Source organism: Mercenaria mercenaria, chromosome 12, assembly GCF_021730395.1.
Source record: "Mercenaria mercenaria strain notata chromosome 12, MADL_Memer_1, whole genome shotgun sequence".
In the NCBI taxonomy this organism is placed as follows: Eukaryota; Metazoa; Mollusca; class Bivalvia; order Venerida; family Veneridae; genus Mercenaria; species Mercenaria mercenaria.
The window spans coordinates 47770193-47795577 of NC_069372.1; the positions used below are offsets into that span (position 1 = coordinate 47770193).

At 37.2% G+C, this 25385-nt stretch overlaps 1 protein-coding gene across 1 annotated transcript in view; it reads left to right on the top strand.

The window, feature by feature from the left end:
* The first annotated feature begins 1048 nt into the window (after positions 1 to 1048).
* LOC123534616 (protein NipSnap homolog 1-like) overlaps positions 1049 to 25385 on the top strand; it is a 29572-nt gene continuing 5235 nt past the window's right edge. The window contains exons 1-9 of the mRNA XM_053520558.1: positions 1049 to 1053; positions 2873 to 3066; positions 3680 to 3725; positions 14176 to 14264; positions 15763 to 15833; positions 16363 to 16503; positions 18962 to 18993; positions 22799 to 22890; positions 25042 to 25125. Of these exons, the coding sequence (XP_053376533.1) occupies positions 1049 to 1053; positions 2873 to 3066; positions 3680 to 3725; positions 14176 to 14264; positions 15763 to 15833; positions 16363 to 16503; positions 18962 to 18993; positions 22799 to 22890; positions 25042 to 25125 (754 nt within the window). The remainder of the gene's footprint in view (positions 1054 to 2872; positions 3067 to 3679; positions 3726 to 14175; positions 14265 to 15762; positions 15834 to 16362; positions 16504 to 18961; positions 18994 to 22798; positions 22891 to 25041; positions 25126 to 25385) is intronic.

The following is a 25385-nucleotide window of genomic DNA, read 5'->3' on the forward strand; positions in this document are numbered from 1 at the left end:
AGAATTGGCTGAACTTTGGGCAATTGTAACAGGATCATTTTTTGAACCAGGAGCTAATCAAAACCACAGGCGTGAAGGCATACAGTCTGGTGTTTTTGCAATTTTTTTTTCTAGTTATTGTTTTCTTATTCATTAGCGAGGGTAGTTATTGCTTATCAGGTATTTCTGAATCAGAAACTCTATAGCAAGTGACATGTACGAGTAGTTTACTAAAAAAAAATAAAAAATGATAAAATTTCCTACCAGTCCTACTGACCCATATTTTTTAAACCCGTGACCAGAAACAAGACTATAACAAGACCATTTATTTTGGCCTTATACAGTCAGGGGTGTAACTGTTTTAAGTTATGTAACCTATTTCAGTTACTTTTTCAAGCATTTTATAAACTGTATTAGTTATAAAATATAGATAACCCAGGTAAGTTATTCAAAAAAAGCCTTTTTGCTGTTCTCACAAAGTGACCTTTAAAGTGTAATTAGTAGCAAACTGTGGTTAATCAAATTCTCTTTTAGTCTGATCATGACCTGATGAGCATAATGGGATGTTAAGAGTTTTATAGCTTTAAAACAATTTGTGTAAGACTTTATCAGCCTTGCGTAAAAAAATTTACTGCATAGCTGGAAAGATAAAAGGCCAAGGATTCAGGAAATTATTGCATTAGTCACATTCAAAATGAGGATTTGACACAGGAGGGCTTTTTAATATTTTATGATAACTGAAACAAGTTATGAAAGTAAACCCAATAACTCGAATGGGTGATAAACTGTGATAACTTGAAACAGTTACACCCCTGTTATATGTAACATAAGATGTCGATATTTTTCTATTTTTGATAAGAAGACATGTCATGCTAAATGACCATGTAGTTTTCATATCGTTGAAATACTCGAAAATACTGAAAATGAGGTCTCAAGATTTGATTGTTTATATGAAATAAAGAAGGAACTGAATTGGTATAGTGTAACCTTTAGTGGCAGTAATCACTTATCTGCATCAACGTATTACCGCTGAGCCATCGTAGACCTAAGACACTTATAACTTGCAAACATGTTGTAAGGGAACATAATTCTGTAAAAATTAATTTCAGGTAATTTCTGCGTTCTGGCCTAAAAACATTTGTGTTTCTTGCATGGCCACTTCATAGTTCACCCTGATACAGTGTTCATCCTTATTTTCAACTTTATACAGTCGCTGCCTATCTCTGCCTACCCTGGGACTATTAAGTATCTATCTGGCTTGTGTGAAACTATGACCTGGTCAACACTGCAGCTTACAGTTAACGCCGCATTTCTAAGATCCTCCTTTTAGACCTCGGTTGAAATAATTGTCTGTAATAAGGAAAGAAAGTGTTGCAGCAATAAATCCCTAACTTGTAATGAGAAACATGTTGTAATTGTGTCTTTCTTTTTGGAATTTATTAAACTTACCGAATAAAAAGTTATGAAATGCTCGGCAAAATCTCACATTTCTTCAATTTATTGGATGAGCTTAAGAAATCCATTATGAAAAGATACTCGTGTAATATCCTCTATTTATCATGCAAAGATAACAGAACTATGCACATCACTTATTTCAACAGTTCCTCTAACAGCCGTATTATTGTGAAATCATTTTATTTCATGTGTATGAAATTTCTTTGTTTTAGCTAATATGGCTAAATTGTGGGCATTTGAATTTGTAGATTTAAAATTTTGAAGATAAAATGAATTGGAATTTCATTTGTTAGCTGGAATTTAGTGTCATGTAATGGTTTGACACGGCCACCAAATCCACGAAAATCAGTCCCCCATGAGAAATGAATTTACAATATGTAGAATGATGAAGTATTAAACCAATAAATTGTACATGTTTATACTAGCAGAATCTGACATTTTTTATTTACAACATTAATTTGATGTAAAATGCAAACAAAGTCATGTGATGACATAAGATAATCTGAAAACCTTGTTTTCAGTGAGGTCATTTTATGTAACGTATAGTTTGATGGGGAATGACTACTGATAAGGCTAATGAAAAAAAAAAATGATAGCATTTATACTGGGTTTGAAATTTTTGCCATGTTACTTCTAAGATCAGTAACAATAATTTTACTGTAAACGAGTTTAATATTGATTGTTTGGTCATTTGATATTATATGTGTGTAACATTTTCATAATTGATGATACTTTTTGATAAACATCAGTTACGGTATTTGAGAACTTGTCCTTTGTTACATCAGAAAAAGAACATAGTTTTTAGATATGTTTTAGTTGTACAAAGATGAAAATTGTTGATAATATCATCTGTGAAATTATATAAAGTTTCAAGCAAACCTTCTAAACATGACAAGTATATCATCTTAAAATACACTAGACATTATATTTTGGGAGGCTAAGAAATCTTCCTCTAAATACGAATATATAATTATGTATTTAGCTCAACTTAGCACAAAGTGCTTGTGTAGAGCTTTTAGGATCGAAGGATGTCCATTGTCCATCCATCAGTCTACGATTCTTTCAATGGCACATCTCCTATAAAACCAACCAGCCTGTTTCAGACAAACTTAACAGGGATGTTCCTTTTGAGGTCCCCTTTCAATTTCCTTCAGAAGAAGGTCAACCATGCAGAATTCTGGTTGCCATGGCAGCCAAAGAAAATACCTACATAAAAAATCTCCAGCTCGATTTCAAAATAATTTTGATTTGTTTAAAAAACATGGCCACCAGGTGGCAGGGTTAGTTTTCTCTATGGCTACACACAAAATTGTATATATAAACTTATACCTCGAATTTAAGTGGAAAATGATTTCAAAAAGGATGAAAAATCTCAATTTGCCAAATATGGATTTTTCTGAATCTAACAAAATTCATACGTATATACATTTGTTTTCAGAACTTTCAGTACATCAGAATTGTTGAGGAAGGATGAAGCTACCACTCAAACAGAAACAGAAGAAAAAATAGAGGCAGAATTACCGACTAAGAAAGGATGGTTTGGAAAATTGCTCAACGTTCGCACTATTGCACCCAGTAAAGAGTCACATGCAAAGTCGCTATCAAATAAACAGAATTTGTATGAAGTCATGTGTAAGTATAAGAGGATCTACAGAGTATAAGAACCATAACTCTATCTTGAATAATTTTTCAGATTATCTCCCTTTTCAATTAATTTTGTCCAGATGTATATTTTACAACTGAAGACGCTTGATATTATGATAAAAGGCAATTAGGTAAAGTGCAGAGGACAAGAACTGTAACTCTATATTTTGAATAATTTCTGAATTATCTCCTGTTTATGCCTGTACGTAAAGACCACATTTTGAAATGACAAGTGTCTTTTTTCGACAGGTGTTTTCTCGACACGGGTAAATATACACTATGGTTAAATGATAATAAAAAATTAGTGGTCTTTATAACCTTTAGCCTGCTAAATTTCTAAAATGGACTGGTCCATCATTCAATTTGGGCAATACCATTTATTATTTGAAGGGGTGTTCCCTGAAAATTTACCGACTGAATAGCAAACAGTGCAGACCATAATCAGCTTGCATGGACGTGCAGGCTAATCTTGGTCTGCACTGATCGCAAAGGCTGAATCTCTTGCCGCCAGCAGGCTAAGGATAAGGTTTTATAGTAGTGGCATTTATTCAGAGGTGGTCTTGAGCACAGGTTTAACTGGATAATTTTGTTTCTCTTTCAGTCCATTCAGTGAAACCAGAATATATGGAAGAATATCTCAAACAATTGTAAGATTTTTTTCTAGGTTTTATTTAATTTGTAGAAGTGTATAATATACATTTTAAAAGAATTTATATAATAATTGTTCCGTTAGATATGGTTCTGCATCATTATGTCTCCCCCAGGAGACATATTGTTTTTGCCCTGTCCGTCCGTACGTCACACTTCATTTCCGAGCAATAACTGGAGAACCATTTGACCTAGAGCCTTCAAACTTCATAGGGTTGTAGGGCTGCTGGAGTAGACGACCCCTATTGTTTTTGGGGTCACTCCATCAAAGGTCAAGGTCACAGGGGCCTGAACATTGAAAACCATTTCCGATCAATAACTAGAGAACCACTTGACCCAGAATGTTGAAACTTCATAGGATGATTGGTCATGAAGAGTAGATGACCCCTATTGATTTTGGGGTCATTCCGTCAAAGGTCAAGGTCACAGGGGCCTGAACATTGAAAACCATTTCCGATCAATAACTAGAGAACCACTTGACCCAGAATGTTGAAACTTCATAGAATGATTGGTCATGAAGAGTAGATGACCCCTATTGATTTTGGGTTCACTCCGTCAAAGGTCAAGGTCACAGGGGCCTGAACATTGAAAACCATTTCCGATCAATAACTAGAGAACCACTTGACCCAGAATGTTGAAACTTCATAGAATGATTGGTCATGAAGAGTAGATGACCCCTATTGATTTTGGGGTCGCTCCGTCAAAGGTCAAGGTCACAGGGGCCTGAACATTGAAAACCATTTCCGATCAATAACTAGAGAACCACTTGACCCAGAATGTTGAAACTTCATAGGATGATTGGTCATGAAGAGTAGATGACCCCTATTGATTTTGGGGTCACTCTGTCAAAGGTCAAGGTCACAGGGGCCTGAACATTGAAAACCATTTCCGATCAATAACTAGAGAACCACTTGACCGAGAATGTTGAAACTTCATAGGATGATTGGTCATGAAGAGTAGATGACCCCTATCGATTTTGGGGTCACTCTGTCAAAGGTCAAGGTCACAGGGGCCTGAACATTGAAAACCATTTCCAATCAATAACTAGAGAACCACCTGACCCAGAATGTTGAAACCTTATAGGATGATTGTACATGCACAGTAGATGACCCCTATCGATTTTTGGGTCACTCCATTAAAGGTCAAGGTCACAGGGGCCTGAACATTGAAAACCATTTCCGGTCAGTAACTTGAGAACCACTTGACCCAGAATGTTGAAACTTAATAGGATGATTGGTCATAAAGAGTAGATGACCCCTAACGATTTTGGGGCCACTCTGTGAAAGGTCAAGGTCACAGGGGCCTGAACATTGATAACCAGTTCCGATCAATAACTTGAGAACCACTTGACCCAGAATGTTGAAACTTCATAGGATGATTGAACATGCAGAGTAGATGACCCCTATTGATTTTGGGGTCAGTCTATTAAAGGTCAAGGTCACAGTGGCCTGTTCATGTAAAATCATTTTTTGGAAATAACTTGAGAACCACTTGACCTACAATGTTGAAACTTAATAGGATGATTGGACATGCAGAGTACATGACCCCTATTTATTTTGAGGTCACTTGATCAAAGGTCAGGGTCACAGGAGCCTGAACAGTGACTTGAGAACCACTAGGCCACGAGTGTTGAAATTTAGCGGGATGACTGGACATGCCAAGTAGATGATCCCTATTGCAGCCAACCATCAGTGTCTCTTTGACTTTCTCTCCTGACCCCTATTGACTTCTTGCCTATAGGACTTTGCATTGGGGGAGACATGCGCTTTTTTACAAAAGCATTTTCTAGTAGTATTTATTTTTCTCCAACTTGAATGACATGTACATAATTGGGTGGGGTGGGGTGGGGGGGGGTGATCGAGTGGCTCCATGTCACTGAAGTTGCTGTTTTAAGTGATCTACCGGAAATCATTACGTAACTATTATGCAAAATGACATGATAAAACATATGTCACCTAGGTTATCAAGATCCTTTCGAGGTTCCCTAATTAGAGCGGATCATAAAATTTACTGAAGCATATAAGATGGCTTTGATATGATACAATTTAATGCCCTTGGTCATCAATGCCACTATATATGAACGCACACGGATTAATATATCACGTGGCGGACCTGTCTTGTGAAAGGAAAATAAAAAAAATCTGTAAAAATATATTTGGAAATTTAATGGACATTTATTTTTAAAACGATGAAAGTGTAGTAACAAAAATGTAAATTCGTTACATTTGAATCAAAGACTTTAACTACTAACTGATGGGAAATACCTACATGCTGGATCATTTTCATATCGAAAATGTATCGTGTGCAAAGTCATTATCCGTAATTTAATGGAATAAGTATGATAAAGCTGAATTCCGCGAAAAATAGAACAAGATTTCAAGTCTAGAACACCCCACCCCCACCCCTCTCTTTCTCTCTCTTAAATCTGACCACTGCCATTTGATATTTTCAAATAAAAACTTTCAATTCGAAGAATCAATAGAAATGATAAATAACAATTTTAAGATGATTACGATTTTTGAATACGGAATGAATTGATCCCCACTTTAGTATAAGTGAATACAAAATGAAAGTCTGGATTTAATTGATTATTTCATTTTCAACTTCCACTTTTAATTATATTACAAGTACCATGCTAGCTTATTGCGGCAGGTTGTAAGTTCTCCGAGGTCGAGCAAGGAAATAAGACAAAAATTTTGGTTTAAATAATTGATCTTTAAATGTTCCATATATACTTATTTCCATTTAGGTAATACAAATTTTAGCCATTTCGGCTATGAAATAATATTCTCCATTTCGTTGTATTTAATATCCATTTTAGTAATAAGTTTGTTAGTTACATGTACTTGTGGCCCGACCCATTTGCTTATTTTCTTGGCTGTACATGTACATTCTTGGTGTTTGTTAGTGTAAATGTAAACAGTAATAAGCAATAAAATATGATTAAACTCGAAGTTTAATAAAAAAATAAATAAATAAACGCATAAAATACATTTTCTAGGCTTCGCGCGGCCGGTCGCCGGCTACCCACAAATAAATATTATCCATTTCGTGATGAAATTATTCTCTATTTCATTGTAGTTATAAATTATTATTCATTTCAGTAATAACTTTGTTAGTTACAGGTATGCATGATAAATATTACAGGGTGTTCGCGCGACCGGTCGTCGGCTACCCAGAAATAAATATTATCCATTTCGTCAATGAAATTATTCTCCATTTCGTTGTAGTTATAAATTATTATCAATTTCATTTATAAGTTTGTTAGTAACAGGTACGCATCATATACATAACCGGGCCTTCGCGTAGCCAGTCGTTGGCTCCCCAGAAATAAATATTATCCATTTCGCCTGTGAAATAATTCTCCATTTCGGTGTAGGTAAAATTATTATCCATTTCAGTATTAGTTTGTTAGTTACAGATACGCGTCATATACATTACTGGGACTTCGCGCAGCCGGTCGTTGGCTACCCGGAAATAAATATTATCCATTTCTTCAATGAAATTATTCTCCATTTAGTTGTAGTTATTAATTATTACCCATTTAATAATATACACTCGTTTAAGAAACTACTGCTGTCTGCATTTTTTCACATGGATACAGAAGACGATCATACTACTGTTCCTTGGCGAATGCAGTCATTTTTGCAGTTCTAAACTAAATTTTGATTGGTCTGTTCGCTCGAATTCTAAATTTAGAATCGGGTCAACGAAAATACACGGTGAGCGTGTAAATTTACACGCTTAACGTGTAATTTATACGCTAAGCGTGTAAAAACACGCTTAACATATAAGTTTACATGGTGAGCGTGTACATTTACATGGTAAGATGCCAAAATAGTGGATATTTTATTTGTGATGCTCATAGCTCAAAAAGTCAGTGTTACTAAATATAGAAGAAAACCATTTACATTCAAATACTTGAGTTTTGATTCATGTATTGAAATTAAACTTGACATATAGGTAGCATCTACAAAAACCAAGGTTGTTATTGCATAGAGGGTCATTTGACTCAAGTTTAAGGTCAGCATCATGTAATTAATCTGCAAACTTTGAAAATTCTTCTGTAGCATAGTGGCTGTTGTATTTTTGAATGTTGAAATTTTGGAGGGCAGCCATTGTAATCCCAGTCTGGCTTAATTTATTTAAATTCTTTTTGCCGAAAAAAGAGCTATTTATCCAATTTCAATAATCTCTTATTTTCTGTTAATTGTTTCAACACAATCATAATTATTGCACAATCACATCTGTCGTATAAGAATATGATACGTGATATATATCATCCATATGGTGCATGAAAACTGAGTCTGCTATTATTCTGCTTGGTTGCATTCTTTGCTTCCAAAGGATCTTTTTACAGATTTTATTTACTACTTGCTCTTCAACTCTGATTTGAATTTTGACAGAGTTATGGCCCTTTTTAGCTCGACTTTTCGGAGAAAAAGTAGAGCTATTGTACTCGCCCCAGCGTCGACGTCGGCATCGCTGTTGGTTAAAGTTTTTGATAAAGTCAAATATCTCTGTTACTGTCAAAGCTATTGACTTGAAACTTAAAAGAGTTATTTACTATCAAAGTCTACACCAGGAGAAACAATCCCCTTAACTGTGTTTGAATTTTGACAGAATTATGCCCCTTTATAACTTAGAATTTTTGGTAAAAGTTTTTTATAGTCAAATATCTCTGTTACTATCAAAGCTATTGACTTGAAACTTAAAATAGATTTTTACTATCAAAGTCTACACCAGGAGAAACAATCCCCATAACTCTGATTTGAATTTTGACAGAATTATGCCCCTTTTTAACTTAGAATTTTGGTTAAAGTTTTTGATAAAGTCAAATATCTCTGTTACTATCAAAGCTTTTGACTTGAAACTTAAAATACTTGTTTACCGTCAAAGTCTACACCAGGAGAAACAATCCCCATAACTCTGATTTGAATTTTGACAGAGTTATGTCCCTTTTTAACTTAGAATTTTTTGTTAAAATTTTTGATAAAGTCAGATATCTCTGTTACTATTAAAGCTTTTAACTTGAAACTCAAAATAGTTATTTACTATCAAAGTCTACACTGGGAGACACAATTCCCATAACTCTGATTGAATTTTGACAGAGTTATGTCCCTTTTTAACTTGGATTTTATTATGTCTCCCCCAGGAGACATTGTTTTTGCCCTGTCCGTCCGTCCGTCCGTACGTCACACTTCATTTCCGAGCAATAACTGGAGAACCATTTGACCTAGAACCTTCAAACTTCATAGGGTTGTAGGGCTGCTGGAGTAGACGACCCCTATTGTTTTTGGGGTCACTCTGTCAAAGGTCAAGGTCACAGGGGCCTGAACATTGAAAACCATTTCTGATCAATAACTAGAGAACCACTTGACCCAGAATAATGAAACTACATAGGATGATTGGTCATGAAGAGTAGATGACCCCTATTGATTTTGGGGTCACTCCGTCAAAAGTCAAGGTCACAGGGGCCTGAACATTGAAAACCATTTCTGATCAATAACTAGAGAACTACTTGACCCAGAGTGTTGAAACTTCATAGGATGATTGGTCATGAAGAGTAACTTCATAGGATGATTGGTCATGAAGAGTAGATGACCCCTATTGATTTTGGGGTCACTCCGTCAAAGGTCAAGGTCACAGGGGCCTGAACATTGAAAACCATTTCCGATCAATAACTAGAGAACCACTTGACCCAGAGTGTTGAAACTTCATAGGATGATTGGTCATAAAGAGTAATTGACCCCTATTGATTTTGGGGTCACTCCATCAAAGGTCAAGGTCACAGGGGCCTGAATATGGAAAACCATTTCCGATCAATAACTAGAGAACCACTTGACCTACAATGTTGAAACTTCATAGGATGATTGTACATGCAAAGTAGATGACCCCTATCGATTTTGGCGTTACTCCATTAAAGGTCAAGGTCACAGGGGCCTGAACATTGAAAACCATTTCCGGTCAATAACTTGAGAACCACTTGACCCAGAATGTTGAAACTTAATAGGATGATTGGTCATGCAGAGTAGATGACCCCTAACGATTATGGGGTCACTCTGTGAAAGGTCAAGGTCACAGGGGCCCGAACATTGAAAACCATTTCCGGTCAGTAACTTGAGAACCACTTGACTCAGAATGATGAAACTTCATAGGATGATTGGTCATGCAGAGTAGATGACCCCTAACGTTTTTAGGGTCACTCTGTTAAAGGTCAAGGCCACAGGGGCCTGAACATGGAAAACCATTTCCAATCAATAACTTGAGAACCTCTCGACCCAGAATGTTGAAACTTCATAGGATGATTGTTCATGCAGAGTAAATGACCCCTATTGTTTTTGGGCCACTCCGTTAAAGGTCAAGGTCACAGGGGCCTGAACATTGATAACCAGTTCTGATCAATAACTTGAGAACCACTTGACCCAGAATGTTGAAACTTCATAGGATGATTGAACATGCAGAGTAGATGACCCCTATTGATTTTGGGGTCAGTCTGTTAAAGGTCAAGGTCACAGTGGCCTGTTCATGTAAAATCATTTTTTGGAAATAACTTGAGAACCACTTGACCTACAATGTTGAAACTTAATAGGATGATTGGACATGCAGAGTAGATGACCCCTATTTATTTTAAGGTCACTTGATCAAAGGTCAAGGTCACAGGAGCCTGAACAGTGACTGGAGAACCACTAGGCCAAGAGTGTTGAAATTTAGCGGGATGACTGGACATGCCAAGTAGATGATCCCTATTGCAGCCAACCATCAGTGTCTCTTTGATTTTTGCTCCTGACCCCTATTGACTTCTTGCCTATAGGACTTTGCATTGGGGGAGACATGCGCTTTTTTACAAAAGCATTTTCTAGTTTCTATGGTATTTCATGCATCATATAATTATAATGTTGTTCTTATATATGATTCATTACAGGGCTTTTCATCAGGAAATTGGGAAGAGGCCTTGGCCTTTCAAATTGGGAAATTTATGTGCAATAATTGTCCATTTTGGGAAAAATTATCAACCGGAAGTAAACATTAAAAGACGAAGCAAATTTATCTCCCCTGATACATTGACTTAAATCCAGACCATGGAACATAATGTATAAGACTGGCAATGTGTCACAACTTGTTCTGTGGGCTGTTAGGCCATTGTGCAACAAAAAATTGATACTAGACAAATGCTTCCATTGGAAATACTGAAATGTAAACAAAATCTTAACCATCTGTTGCATGATTTTGGGAAATTTTACCTTGCATTTTGGGAAATATCTCTGCCACAGTTGGGAAAAAATAGTATATTTATGTCTCCCCCAGGAGACATATTGTTTTTGCCCTGTCCGTCCGTCCTTCCGTCCGTCCGTCCGTCCGTACGTCACACTTCATTTCCGAGCAATAACTGGAGAACCATTTGACCTAGAACCTTCAAACTTAATAGGGTTGTAGGGCTGCTGTAGTAGACGACCCCTATTGTTTTGGGGGTCACTCCGTCAAAGGTCAAGGTCACAGGGGCCTGAACATTGAAAACCATTTCCGATCAATAACTAGAGAACCACTTGACCCAGAATGTTGAAACTTCATAGGGTGATTGGCCATGAAGAGTAGATGACCCCTATTGATTTTGGAGTCACTCCGTCAAAGGTCAAGGTCACAGGGGCCTGAACATTGAAAACCATTTCCGATCAATAACTAGAGAACCACTTGACCCAGAATGTTGAAACTTCACAGGATGATTGGCCATGAAGAGTAGATGACCCCTATTGATTTTGGGGTCACTCCGTCAAAGGTCAAGGTCACAGGGGCCTGAACATGGAAAACCATTTCCGATCAATAACTAGAGAACCACTTGACCCAGAATGTTGAAACTTCATAGGATGATTGATCATGAAGAGTAGATGACCCCTATTGATTTTGGGGTCACTCCATCAAAGGTCAAGGTCACAGGGGCCTGAACATGGAAAATCATTTCCAATCAATAACTAGAGAACCACTTGACCCAGAATGTTGAAACTTCATAGGATGATTGTACATGCAAAGTAGATGACCCCTATCGATTTTGGGGTCATTCTGTGAAAGGTCAAGGTCACAGGGGCCTGAACATTGATAACCATTTCCGGTCAGTAACTGGAGAACCACTTGATCCAGAATGATGAAACTTCATAGGATGATTGGTCATGCAGAGTAGATGACCCCTAACGATTTTAGGGTGACTCTGTTAAAGGTCAAGGCCACAGGGGCCTGAACATGGAAAACCATTTCCAATCAATAACTTGAGAACCTCTCGACCCAGAATGTTGAAACTTCATAGGATGATTGTTCATGCAGAGTAAATGACCCTTAATGTTTTTGGGGTCACTCCGTTAAAGGTCAAGGTCACAGAGGCCTGAACATTGATAACCAGTTCATATCAATAACTTGAGAACCACTTGACCCAGAATGTTGAAACTTCATAGGATGATTGATCATGCAGAGTAGATGACCCCTATTGATTTTGGGGTCAGTCTATTAAAGGTCAAGGTCACAGTGGCCTGTTCATGTAAAATCATTTTTTGGAAATAACTTGAGAACCACTTGACCTACAATGTTGAAACTTAATAGGATGTTTGGACATGCAGAGTAGATGACCCCTATTTATTTTGAGGTCACTTGATCAAAGGTCAAGGTCACAGGAGCCTGAACAGTGACTTGAGAACCACTAGGCCAAGAGTGTTGAAATTTAGCGGGATGACTGGACATGCCAAGTAGATGATCCCTATTGCAGCCAACCATCAGTGTCTCTTTGACTTTCGCTCCTGACCCCTATTAACTTCTTGCTTATAGGACTTTGCATTGGGGGAGACATGCGCTTTTTTACAAAAGCATTTTCTAGTTTTAGATTGGGAAGAGGCCTTTTATAGGCCTCTGTTTTATAAGGATGAAAAGCCCTGCATTATGTACATGTATATCATGCAAATGCAGAATTTTGCAGCTGATTAGTTATTACACAATGCAGCTGCTATTCATATTAATTACACGAGCTCTCCTTAGTACAATGTACTCACTGTGAGCTTTTATTATTGTTGATGTCTGTTGTCTATCTGTCATCCATAACTTCTTTAAAGAACATCAAGAATATTCTTTAGATGATCTACTTTCAGATCCCTTCAAATCTAGGTCACCCTTCAGATTTTTGGTTGCCATGGCAAGCAAAAGAAACAAGTTGAAAACATTTCTTAGAAAACACTTTTCAGGTTTTTAAAAAGTAATTTCACACGAGGTGACCCTCAGCCAAAGTCCTTAGATCATTTTTTCAAAACATGGCTGTAAGAACTAATTTCTTTATAAGGTTATATAGTGAGATACTACACGCTCAAGTACCTGGGCTGACTGGGTTATAAAGAGGGGAAGGGGCCTGAATCTTTGGGGAAACACAGCTCAACTTTTGGTAAAGGTGAATAAAAACGCTCTGGTAAACTCAATTTGAGGGGATAAAATGTATGATTTGAAAAAAAAAATTCTGAGAGAAAGACATGTGTAAATAGCTTCTGCTACAGAAAGAAATAAATCCCTGGTTATTGTACCCCCCGACAACAAAGTTGTAAGGGGGGGGTATACTGGTTTCAGGTTGTCTGTCTGTCTGTCCATCTGTCTGCAGACGCAATCTTGTGGGCACCATCTCTCCTTATCCCCTTGACAGAATTTAATGAAACTTCACACAAGTGATCAGTACCAACAGTAGTTGTGCATGTGGCATGTTAGGTTCTTTTAGAAAAAAAAATTGCAGAGTTATGGGACTTTGTTTTTTTGTTACTATACTATATACATAGACACGATCTTGTGCGCACCATCTCTCCTCATCCCCATGACACAATTTAATGAAACTTCACACAAGTGATCAGTACCAACAGTAGTTGCGCATGGGGCATGTTAGGTTCTTTTAGAAAAAAAATTTGCAGAGTTATGGGACTTTGTTTTTTTGTTACTATACTATATACATAGACACAATCTTGTGCGCACCATCTCTCCTCATCCCCTTGACACAGTTTAATGAAACTTCACACAAGTGATCAGTAACAACAGTAGTTGTGCATGGGGCATGTTAGGTTCTTTCAGCGACAAAAATTGCAGAGTTATGGGACTTTGTTTCTTGTGAACATACTATGTACATACAGTCTGCATATGCAATCTTGTGCGTGCCTAATCTACCAAACCCTTGCACACAATTTAATGAAACTTCACACAAGTGATCAGTACCAGCCCTGGTTGTGCATGGTGCATGTTACATTCTTTTAGATAAATATTCTGCATAGTTATGGGACTTTGTTTTTTGTTACTATACTGTATACATACAGTCTGTATACATACAGTCCACATAATTATGCAATCATGTGTGCGTCAAATTGCAATGTACTGTGTCAGTGCATGCGGGGGGGTACATTCATCACCTTTAGTGATAGCTCTAGTTTCATCTTGTTTCAGTGAGTCATACCAGCATATGATGCACGCAAAAACAGGAGCTACCTTGAAGGGAAGTTTCACCGTAGAAATTGGGAACCAGGATGAAGCAAGTAAGTCATATTTGTTTGCAGGGCTTGCTTTTAGATTGAAACAACTATAGTTCATGTTTTTCTTTGCCAGGCAGTCACTGTAGAGCAAGTAGTTTTTATGCCCCGGCATCTACTGATGCGGGAGGCATATAGTGATCGTCCTGTCCTTCCGTCTGTTCGTCCGTCCGTCCGTACGAGGTTAACCAAATGGGACCGTTTCGTCTAGCATCAATACCCCTTACTAGAATGACTTGATACTAATGCAGATGTAACCTGTGACCATTCCTCATCTTCAGACATCACCTGACCTCAGTTTGACCTTGACCTTGACCTCATTTCGGACTTAGGTTGCATTATATGGGCCATCTCCTGGTTAACCAAATGGGACCGTTTCGTCTAGCATCAATACCGCTTACAAGAATGAATTGATACTAATACAGATGTAACCTGTGACCATTCTTCATCTTCAAACATCACCTGACCTCATTTTGACCTTGACCTTGACCTCATTTTCGACTTAGGTTGCTTTATATGGGCCATCTCTTGGTTAACCAAATGGGACCGTTTCGTCTAGCATTAATACCACTTGCAAGAATGAATTGATACTAATACAGATGTAACCTGTGACCATTCCTCATCTTCAAACATCACCTCACCTCAGTTTAACCTTGACCTCGTTTTGGACTTATGTTGCTTTGTATCGACAAGGATGCCACCGGGGGCATCAAGCGTTTATTGAACGCAGCTCCTTGTTTTAAGAAGATTTGTTTGGTATGAAAGTATTTTGCTAGTCCTATCATTCTTTGGCCACTTGTCTGAATGGTCCCATTTTGAGGTAGGGACATTTGGAACAAGAAGCAGCAATACTAGGAGCTGCCCCAGATAACAAGATCTGACATCCACGCAAGTTTTTTCAGTCACTGTAAATTTCAGTGAAATTGATTTCTTTGCAAATCATCTGTTCTAATTGTGTTATCATAGTTTAAGTTGAAATTGTAAAAATGCTTAATTTAATTGCTAACAACTGAGGGTTAATGGTTAAACTATAAGGTCTGATTATGTTTAAAAGGTTTAAACAACAGTTATACAATTTGTAAATATAGATTGTGAAACTACTAATTCTGGGTATAAATAAATGTTATACAGATAGTCTCATTAACCTGGAGACTGAAAAAAGTACTTTAAAACCGGATAAATATATTGCATTTGCATAGCTGATGATCCCAAATAATCTTAGGGTGAATAGAGCAAAGATCAAGGTCAAAGTGATCTAGAAACTGAATTTGGTATCCATCAATATCTTGAGGACTTTAGCTCCAATGATTTTTGAAAACATCTGTGAGGTATTGTCATCATGAGCAGTTCATGAATACAACAAAATATTTTTGACCACCTTTTACACAATACACTTGCTTAGGGTGGGGTTTGCCATGTCAGACATGGCTGTTGTTAAAAATATTGCAGTAAGTTATGTTACAAATATTTCTGTACCCATTTTGTTGTTTTACAAATATTTCAGTACACATATGGGAATATGCGGGTGGTTATCCGGAGCTTAATGATGCTACAGAAGTGTACAGAAAAGACATGGTATTGTGTTTATTCAGTCTATATGGTCTTAAGGAGGCATTTCTCTAGATTTGTCAATTTCTTTACAAATTCAGAGAGTATTTGTATTAATCTTGTAACTTGTAAGTAACTAGTTAATGCAGGTGTCTGCTAAGGCAGGTTCAACCATATTAACCCTTACTCTGCTACATTTATTTAATGAACTTGTCCATCTTTCAATTTGGACTGTACCATTAAATGTTAAAAGGGGTGCTTACCAAAAATATACTGACTGAATAGCGAACAGTTCAGATCTTGATCTACACTGGTCACAAAGGCAGAATCAATCGTGTCCAGTATTATTGGGGTTAAGAGATGTTAACTTCAAAATATGGATAACAGCAATGTGCAAATTCTTCTTTTTTCCTTTATTGAGAAACAAAACCACTCTGACTGTTTGGTTTAAGTAACTCCACCTGTTACTATGTTGCTAAATTGATCCTGGAATGAGAATGTTTACTTCAAAATTCAGAACATTGAAACATGTTAAAATATTTGTTTGTCATTGCAGGATTTTATAGAATTTAGAAAAGCTAGAAACAAGATGTTGAATGCAAGAAGTAACCAAGTATTGTTAGCTTTTAATTTCTGGCCAGAGCTAGTACCACGAGAAGGTCCAAATATCTACGAAATGAGAAGCTACACACTTAAGGTAAGAAGTCACAATTATAGAATATAATAAAGGGCCTCCTGACTTCAAATCACTTGCCCCTCATCGATGTGGGTCCGAGCCTCACTCAGGGGTGTTGAATTCTTCAAAGCTGGAAAGTCGCCATTTGACCTATAATTGTGTCAGTGCGATGTTAAACCCAACAAAATAGATAAATATAATAGGTTTTAAAGATCATATATGCCTGCCAGTGTAGAACAGGGTTTTCCAAGTGTCCAATGGCCTGAGGATTCTTACATAGCATATATGTTATCAATTTTCTTGTCTACCATTTATCTTGTGGCATCATTTTCAGATATATTGTAAAATGTAAATTGCACATTCAGCTTACAATGTTACAGTATGACATTGCTATGTGCATTTGTAGCTTGGCTTTTCCCTAAGGACAACATTTCTGTTAATGTTAGGCATGCAAGAAAGCAAGATATGTTCTTTTTGTTCTGAAGACATACAGTTTAAGTAATGGGACATTATGATATGGTGAAGAAACAAAATTCCACTAGTAACCATCACTGAGTTGGAAATCTCTGCCATTATGTTATAATGTTTTTTGTGCTCTGTGCTTCTGAGAAATCTACCCTTACCTATTATCTTTTGATATATTCATGTCACATTGTGGGAGTAAGTTGGTGATTACTTCTCTGAGATGGCAGATTTTTTTTATTCCATTGTAATTGAGAATGTTTGTGCTTTTCATTTTGTAAATTACGTGTATTGCATACATTGGAACAAAAATCATTATTTAAGTGATTGCTCATATTACTTTTCAGCTCACCTGTCACAAAGTGACAAGGTGAGCTTTTGTGATCGCGCAGCGTCAGTCGTCCGTCCGTCTGTGCGTGCGTCCGTGCGTAAACTTGTGCTTGTGACCACTCTAGAGGTCACGTTTTTCATGGAGTCTTTATGAAAATTGGTCAGAATGTTCACCTTGATGATATCTAGGTCAAGTTGGAAACTGGGTCACGTGCGGTCAAAAACTAGGTCAGTAGGTCTAAAAATAGAAAAACCTTGTGACCTCTCTAGAGGCCATATATTACACAAGATCTTCATGAAAATTGGTCAGAATGTTCACCTTGATGATATCTAGTCAAGTTCGAAACTGGGTCACGTGCCATCAAAAACTAGGTCAGTAGGTCAAATAATAGAAAAACCTTGTGACCTCTAAAGGCCATATTTTTCATGGGATCTGTATGAAAATTGGTCTGAATGTTCATCTTGATGATATCTAGATCAAGTTCGAAACTGGGTCACGTGCGGTCAAAAACTAGGTCAGTAGGTCTAAAAATAGAAAAACCTTGTGACCTCTCTAGAGGCCATACTTATGAATGGATCTTCATAAAAATTGGTCAGAATGTTCATCTTGATGATATCTAGGTCAAGTTTGAAACTGGGTCACGTGCCATCAAAAAGTAGGTCAGTAGGTCAAAAAATGAAAAAACCTTGTGACCTCTCTACAGGCCATATTTTTCATGGGATCTGTATGAAAGTTGGTCTGAATGTTTATCTTGATGATATAAAGGTTAAGTTTGAAACTGGGTCAACTGCGATCAAAAACTAGGTCAGTAGGCCTTAAAATAGAAAAATCTTGTGACCTCTCTAGAGGCCATACCCTTGAATGGATCTTCATGAAAATTGGTCAGAATGTTCACCTTGATGATATCTAGGTCAAGTTTGAAACTGGGTCACATGCCATCAAAAAATAGGTCAGTAGGTCAAATAATAAAAAAACCTTGTGACCTCTCTAGAGGCCATGCTTTTCATGGGATCTGTATGAAAGTTGGTCTGAATGTTCATCTTGATGATATCTAGATCAGTTTCGAAACTGGGTCACGTGCGGTCAAAAACTAGGCCAGTAGGTATAAAAATAGAAAAACCTTGTGACCTCTCTAGAGGCCATATTTTTTATGAGATCTTCATGAAAATTAGTGAGAATGTTAACCTTGATGATATCTAGGTCAGATTCAAAACAGGGTCACGTACCTTCGAAAACTAGGTCAATAGGTCAGATAATAGAAAAACGTTGTGACCTCTCTAGAGGCCATATTTTTCAATGGATCTTCATGAAAATTGGTCAGAATTTTTATCTTGATGATATCTAGGTCAAGTTCAAAACTGGGTCACATGAGCCCAAAAACTAGGTCACTATGTCAAATAATAGAAAAAACGATGTCATACTCAAAACTGGGGCATGTGGGAACAGGTGAGCGATTCAGGACCATCATGGTCATCTTGTTACAGATAGTTTGTCTTGGTTAATTTTTTTTCAGAATTTTGACATGCATGTTTATTAATACTGAACATAATGTTTACAATGACAGTAATTTTAACTGAAGAATTAGATCGGTATAAAGTCTGCCAGTAGAAGAATACTTAACATTTGAATATATCTCCGGAAGTTTTTGTAAAAATATTATATTTAATACTATTAATTTATTTTTAGGCAGGGACAATGATTGAATGGGCTAATAACTGGTAAGTATATCTTATACATGTATTCATTAAATGAGCCGTGCCATGAGAAAACCAACATAGTGGCTTTGCGACCAGCATGGATCCAGACCAGCCTGCGCATCTGCACCGTCTGGTCAGGATCCATGCTGTTTGCTATCAAAGCCTATTGGAATTAGAGAAACTGCTAGCGAACAGCATGGATTCTGACCAGACTGTGCGGATGCGCAGGCTGGTCTGGATCCATGCTGGTCGCAAACCCACTATGTTGGTTTTCTCGTGGCACGGCTCAAATTATGAATGCCTTTGCATGGTATTGTCTGATTTACAGTGGTGCAGTGATATTGAACCAAAATGCCCTTGGAGTAATGAACTGGGTGCCATGCAGCTATTTGAGGTCATAAGTGACTTCATAATGTTCCTTCTCTGGTTAAGTGTCAGTAGTTGTTCATAAGAAAATATCCAACACTTGACTTCCTTCTTTGTTTAAGACAAAAAATCAAGCCATGTTAGAATTCATATTTTAATATGAAGAACAATGCTTTAATCATCACAATGATGTTATGTTACATCAATCATGATATTTAGCGCCATGTATGCATCGAGAAAAAGCACTATCAAATTTTATCAAATGTTTTACTTAAAAATTTTTAAAAATTTTTGCTATAAATTATATCTTAAATAAAAAGACTTTTAAGTAGTCATTTTTAGTTAAAGTCTTCAGTTACTGAGGAATGGATATAGTATGCTCGGGAAATTGGATATTTTCACAAGACTAAAAGTCATGTCTTAAATTAGAAAAAGTTTGAAGGAAGAATATTGGCAATGTAATGCCCAGCTTGTGATGTATAATATATTTATGTGTAGAACTTTTCATAATAATGACAACAACATTTTTTTTATTATGTACATTTGTGAAAATGTTCATTTGCGAAGATAATGGAGATAATTCCCTTTAAAAGTAAATGTTTTATTTTAGTCTATATCTGACGTCTAGAGAGACAAAACCTGAAAACCAGCATTATGTATATTACAAAAAGATAAATCCCTTTTAAATTGATTTATTTGCGAGGAATTCTTAAGCCAGCTTACCGGTAAGAATGGTTGGTCATTTTATCTAAGTGCATTTCCGTGCTTAATACCTGAATAGGTACCTGGAGACTTCCTCCACTATCAGAAGCTGAGGAAAGTCATCTTACCTATAACTGTTGACCCAAAGGGTGCGTGTTCGAGACCCACTTGGGTCTTGACCATGCCTTCTCATTAGACACCAGTACTGGTGTTTCTAAGCCGACTTGAGTGATTCAAATAAACTGATAGTTTTCATCATTTTTAACTAAAATAGATGGATAAAATGAAACTCCTTTTTTCTATGTCCCTATTGTAGGCGTGACAGCCTCGAAAGGTAAAGTAATTTGCGTAAGTCTTAATATTACAGTAGAGGAGAGTAGCTCTACCTTAATGACTTTTAGATTGTGTGTGTGAAATGAAGTGTTCTAAGAATTCTGAAAACATAACTGTGTGCAAAATAATTTTAATGATAAATTGCTAGTATATATCAATACTGGTATATATCAGGCAAGCATAAGGACCACATACTAGTAAATGCTTATTCATGGCTTGTAATGCCTCTTGATTTGCTAGTGGTAGATTTCAATGCCATACAAGAAAGGGAGCCATATGACTGTAAAACAAATCTTTGCCCATGTCTTACAACCAAAATTGATTATATCTCATTTCCTCTGTTTGTAGAGCAATATTCCTTTGAAGTGCAGGTGTACCCTTTTTTCTTGGGATGGGTTAATGTCACAGGGTGAGAAAAATGTGCAGTCAGTCTGGGGCTCTACCGACTGAGCTAACTGGCTGCCTGACACATATTCTCCCCTTACTTGACCAAATCCGTATTGTGACATACACCCCCACAAATTGGAAATTCGTCCTCAAATTCAAGAGGTTCATGATATTGCAAGCGTCCTAAGACTGACCAAGCAAGCATGCCACATTCAGATGTTGGGCACCAAATATCACAGGGTGAAAAAAATGTGCAGTCAGTACGGGACATGAACCCAGGACCCCTCGCTTACAGGGTGAGTGCTCTACCGACTGAGCTAACCGGCTGCCTGACTGAAAATTACACACCCAGTTACCTTGGGCAGACCACCATGGTGAGGGGGCTGGTGGGGGGTGGGGGAAGGAGGGGGACCATACCTGTTTTATAAACAGCGCTTGTTTTACCTTTAGTTTGATATGCATGATTTTGTTTTACAAGAAAACTATGTGAAATATAAATAGATACAAGGAGGAGTGACGCCTTAATTTTACCGTTTTTTTTTTAGCTCACCTGAGCACGAAGTGCTCAAGGTGAGCTTTTGTGATTGCCCTGTGTCTATTGTCCGTCTGTCGTCAACAATTTGACTGTTAACACTCTAGAGGTCACAATTTTGGCCCAATCTTAATGAAACTTGGTCAGAATGTTACCCTCAATAAAATCTTGGATGAGTTCGATATTGGGTCATCTGGGATCAAAAACTTGGTCACCAGGTCAGATCAAAGGAAAAGCTTGTTAACACCCTAGAGGTCACAATTTTGGCCCGATCTTAATGAAACTTGGTCAGAATGTTACCCTCAATAAAATCTTGGACGAGTTTGATATTGGGTCATCTGGGTTAAAAACCTAGGTCACCAGGCCAAATCAAAGGAAAAGCTTGTTAACACTCTAGAGGTCACAGTTTTGGCGCAATCTTAATGAAACTTGGTCAGAATGTTACCCTCAATAAAATCTTGAACGAGTTCGATATTGGGTCATCTGGGGTCAAAAACTAGGTCACCAGGTCAAATCAAAGGAAAAGCTTGTTAACACTGTAAAGGTCACATTTATGACTATATCTTCATGCAACTTAGCCAGAATGTTATTCTTGATGATCTCAAGGTCCAGTTTTAATCTGGGTCATGTAGGGTCAGAAACTAGGCCACTAGGTCAAATCAAAGGAAAAGCTAGTTAACACTATAGAGGCCACATTTATGACCATATCTAATTGAAACTTGATCAGAATGTTAATCTTTATGATCCATAGGTCAAGTTCAAATCAGGGTCAGGTGGGATCAAAAACTAGGTCACCAGGTTAAACCAAAGGAAAAGCTTATTAACACTCTAGAGGTCAAAATTTTGGCCCAATCTTAATGAAACTTTGTCAGAATTTTACCCTCAATAAAATCTTGGACGATTTTGATATTGGGTCATTTGGGGTCAAAAACTAGGTCACCAGGTCAAATCAAAGGAAAAGCTTGTTAACACTGTAGTGGCCACATTTATGGCCGTATCTTAATGAAACTTGGTCAGAATGTTAATCTTGATGATCTATAGGTCAGGTTTAAATCTGGGTCAGGTGGGTCAAAAACTAGGTCACCGCGTCAAATCAAAGGAAAAGCTTGTTAACACTCTAGAGGCCATATTTGTGATTGTATCTTCATGAAACTTAATCAGAATGTTAATCTTGATGATCTTTAGGTCAAGTTTGAATCTGGGCCATGTGGGGTCAAAAACTAGGTCACGGGGTCAAATCAAAGGAAAAGCTAGTTAACACTTTAGAGGCTACATTTATGACCATATCTTAATGAAACTTGGTCAGAATGTTGATCTTGATGATCTTTAGGTCAATAGGTCAGTTGAGGGATACAGGGCCTTCATGGCCGTCTTGTTTTTTTTGTTGGGCTCTATAAATAACTTCTAATATGAATTCAGTGAATTTCAGTAGGGACACAATTTCAGTATTTTTTCACAGAACCCTTGAGGTAGAAGTAGAAATGAAAATGTTTTTCATATTTTCAGGTCTCGAGGTATTCAGCATCGACAATCTAGTAACCCTGTCACAGGTCTATTTTCACAGATAGGAGAATTATATCAAGTTCATCATATCTGGTGTAAGTTAAATATAAAAAATATTAGGTCAAAGCAATTTTCATATTGATATATGTATTTATAGGATCTTGCTCTTTCAGTCCTCAACTGGTCCCAAGATTGATTTTGGGGACTATAGGATTGTACTTCTCCATCTCTCTGTCATTCTGTCTATCATTACATCCACATGTCTGGTCCATGACAGTTAAACTCTGTCATCTATTGAGGATCTTTATTATTAATTGGCTCAAATGTTTCCCATAAGGCGATCTGTTGTACACAAACCAGGACACCAAGCTTAAAGGTCAAGGTCATACTTAAGCTGTAAAAGGTCAACTTTTTTTTTCCTGTCTCCTCCATAACTCTACCATCAAATTGAATGAAATGAAAAGGTGAAGGTTACACTAAGAGGACGAAGATTTAAGATAATTTTGCTTGTCCGTCAATAACCTATATGCCTTGCATTAATTGATATTGAAATATTTTGGCACAGACTTTCACCATAACAAGACAATGTGTCTCTCCTCCCCTAGCAGAGGTCAAGGTCACTCTTGGAGGTCAAGTATTAATAGTCTTGTCTATGTCCTCTCCATAAATCAGTGATAGTGATCAGTCAAGAGATTTAAATATTCATGGCACAGATGTTCCCAATTGCAAGACCATGGTGTCTTGCACAACTTCAAGACTCCTACTGCAAAGGTTAAGGTCACACTTATAGGATTTTGGACCCAAAATATGGTGTGTTTTGTGTCTGCTCCATAACTCTTCCATCCATCAAAGAATTTTAATGTTACTATGTACAAATGCTGCTAGTAAGAGATGATTTATTGTTTGCAAGACCTAGACCCTTAGCTCAAAGGTCAAGGTCACACTTAGAAGTAAAAGATTTTAGGTTATTTTTCTGGTCCAGTCTGTAACGCATGGATGTTCTGATAACTTATCATAAGCAGTCAACATAATAAGGTGATGTGTCATGTAGAACAATTAAAAAAAATTACTTCCCTTTTATATGATGAAGTATTTCATTTTGCATTTTTCTCTATTTTCACACCAATGTGAAAAACAGCATTATTAGAAATCTTTTCTTGATACTAATAGATGTTCAAAAGCAACATGATAAAAATGCAGTTGTAGACTTTCAGACATGCAAATTCAAACGCAAACATTTTCTTAATAACATAATTTATATTCACTTGTCCTTCATATTTCTTTACAAGTAAAAGTGGTTTAATAAATTTTTATGCCAACGAAGGGAGGCATATTAGTTTTCAACTGTCCGTCTGTTCGTTCGTCACAACGTTAACTTTTTGCATGAAGGCTAACGTTAACTATTGCATGAAGGCACTTGACTCTCGAACGACTGCACCCAGGACCTTCAAACTTTTTGCTGATAGTACTTATTGAGTTCACGACCCCTACTGACATTGGGGTCACCAGGTCAAAGGTCAAGGTCTCAGTAGCCTATGTTAACTTTTTGCATGAAGGCTTTTTACCTGTGAACCACTGCACCCAGGACCTTTAAACTTCACGTGCTGATAGTACTTATTTAGTACACAACCCCTGCTGATTTTGGGGTCACCAGGTCAAAGGTCAAGGTCACATTAGCCAATGTTAACTTTTTGCATGAAAGCACTTTACCTGCAAACCACTGCACCCAGGACCTTTAAACTTCACATGCTGATAGTACTTATTGAGTACACAACCCCTGCTGACTTTGGGGTCACCAGGTCAAAGGTCAAGGTCACAGGGGCCAATGTTAACTTTTTGCATGAAGGCACTTTGCTTGTGAACCACTGCACCCAGGACCTTCAAACTTCACATGCTGATAGTACTTATTGAGTACACGACCCCTGCTGACTTTGGGGTCACCAGGTTTAAGGTCAAGGTCACAGTAGCCAATGTTAACTTTTTGCATGAAGGCACTTTACTCGCGAACCACTGCACCCAGGACCTTCAAACTTCACATGCTGATAGTACTTATTGAGTACACGACCCCTACTGACTTTGGGGTCACCAGGTCAAAGGTAAAGGTAAAGGTCAAGGTGCTGCTGGGGCATTTGTCACCAGTAGTGACAGCTCTTGTTTAAGTCATAAAATTAAATAAATGTGTATTACAAAAAATACCCTACATAATTCAATGAAAATTTAAAAAATATTCTTTTTGTATTTCTTAGGTTATAAAGATCTACAAATGCGTAAAGAGACTAGGGAGTCAGCGTGGCAAAAACCAGGTTGGGATGAAGTTGTGCAGTACACAGGTGAGATGAAATTTCTGTTAGAAAAATAAAAATTTCTGTCGACTCGACAGAATTTTAACGGTACTTCTTTTGACAAAATTTGGCTTATGGCTGCACCAGTGAGCCTTGAAACAACATGATTACCAGTATAAAAGTGCAGGAGATGCCTGTGCATGCAAAAAGATCTAAAATGAAAGAAATATCAATGGAATTTCAAGCTTTGTATATAGAGCTGGTAATAGGCATTCTTCTTTGCACTTTTGAGTTTTTCAATAGCGTTA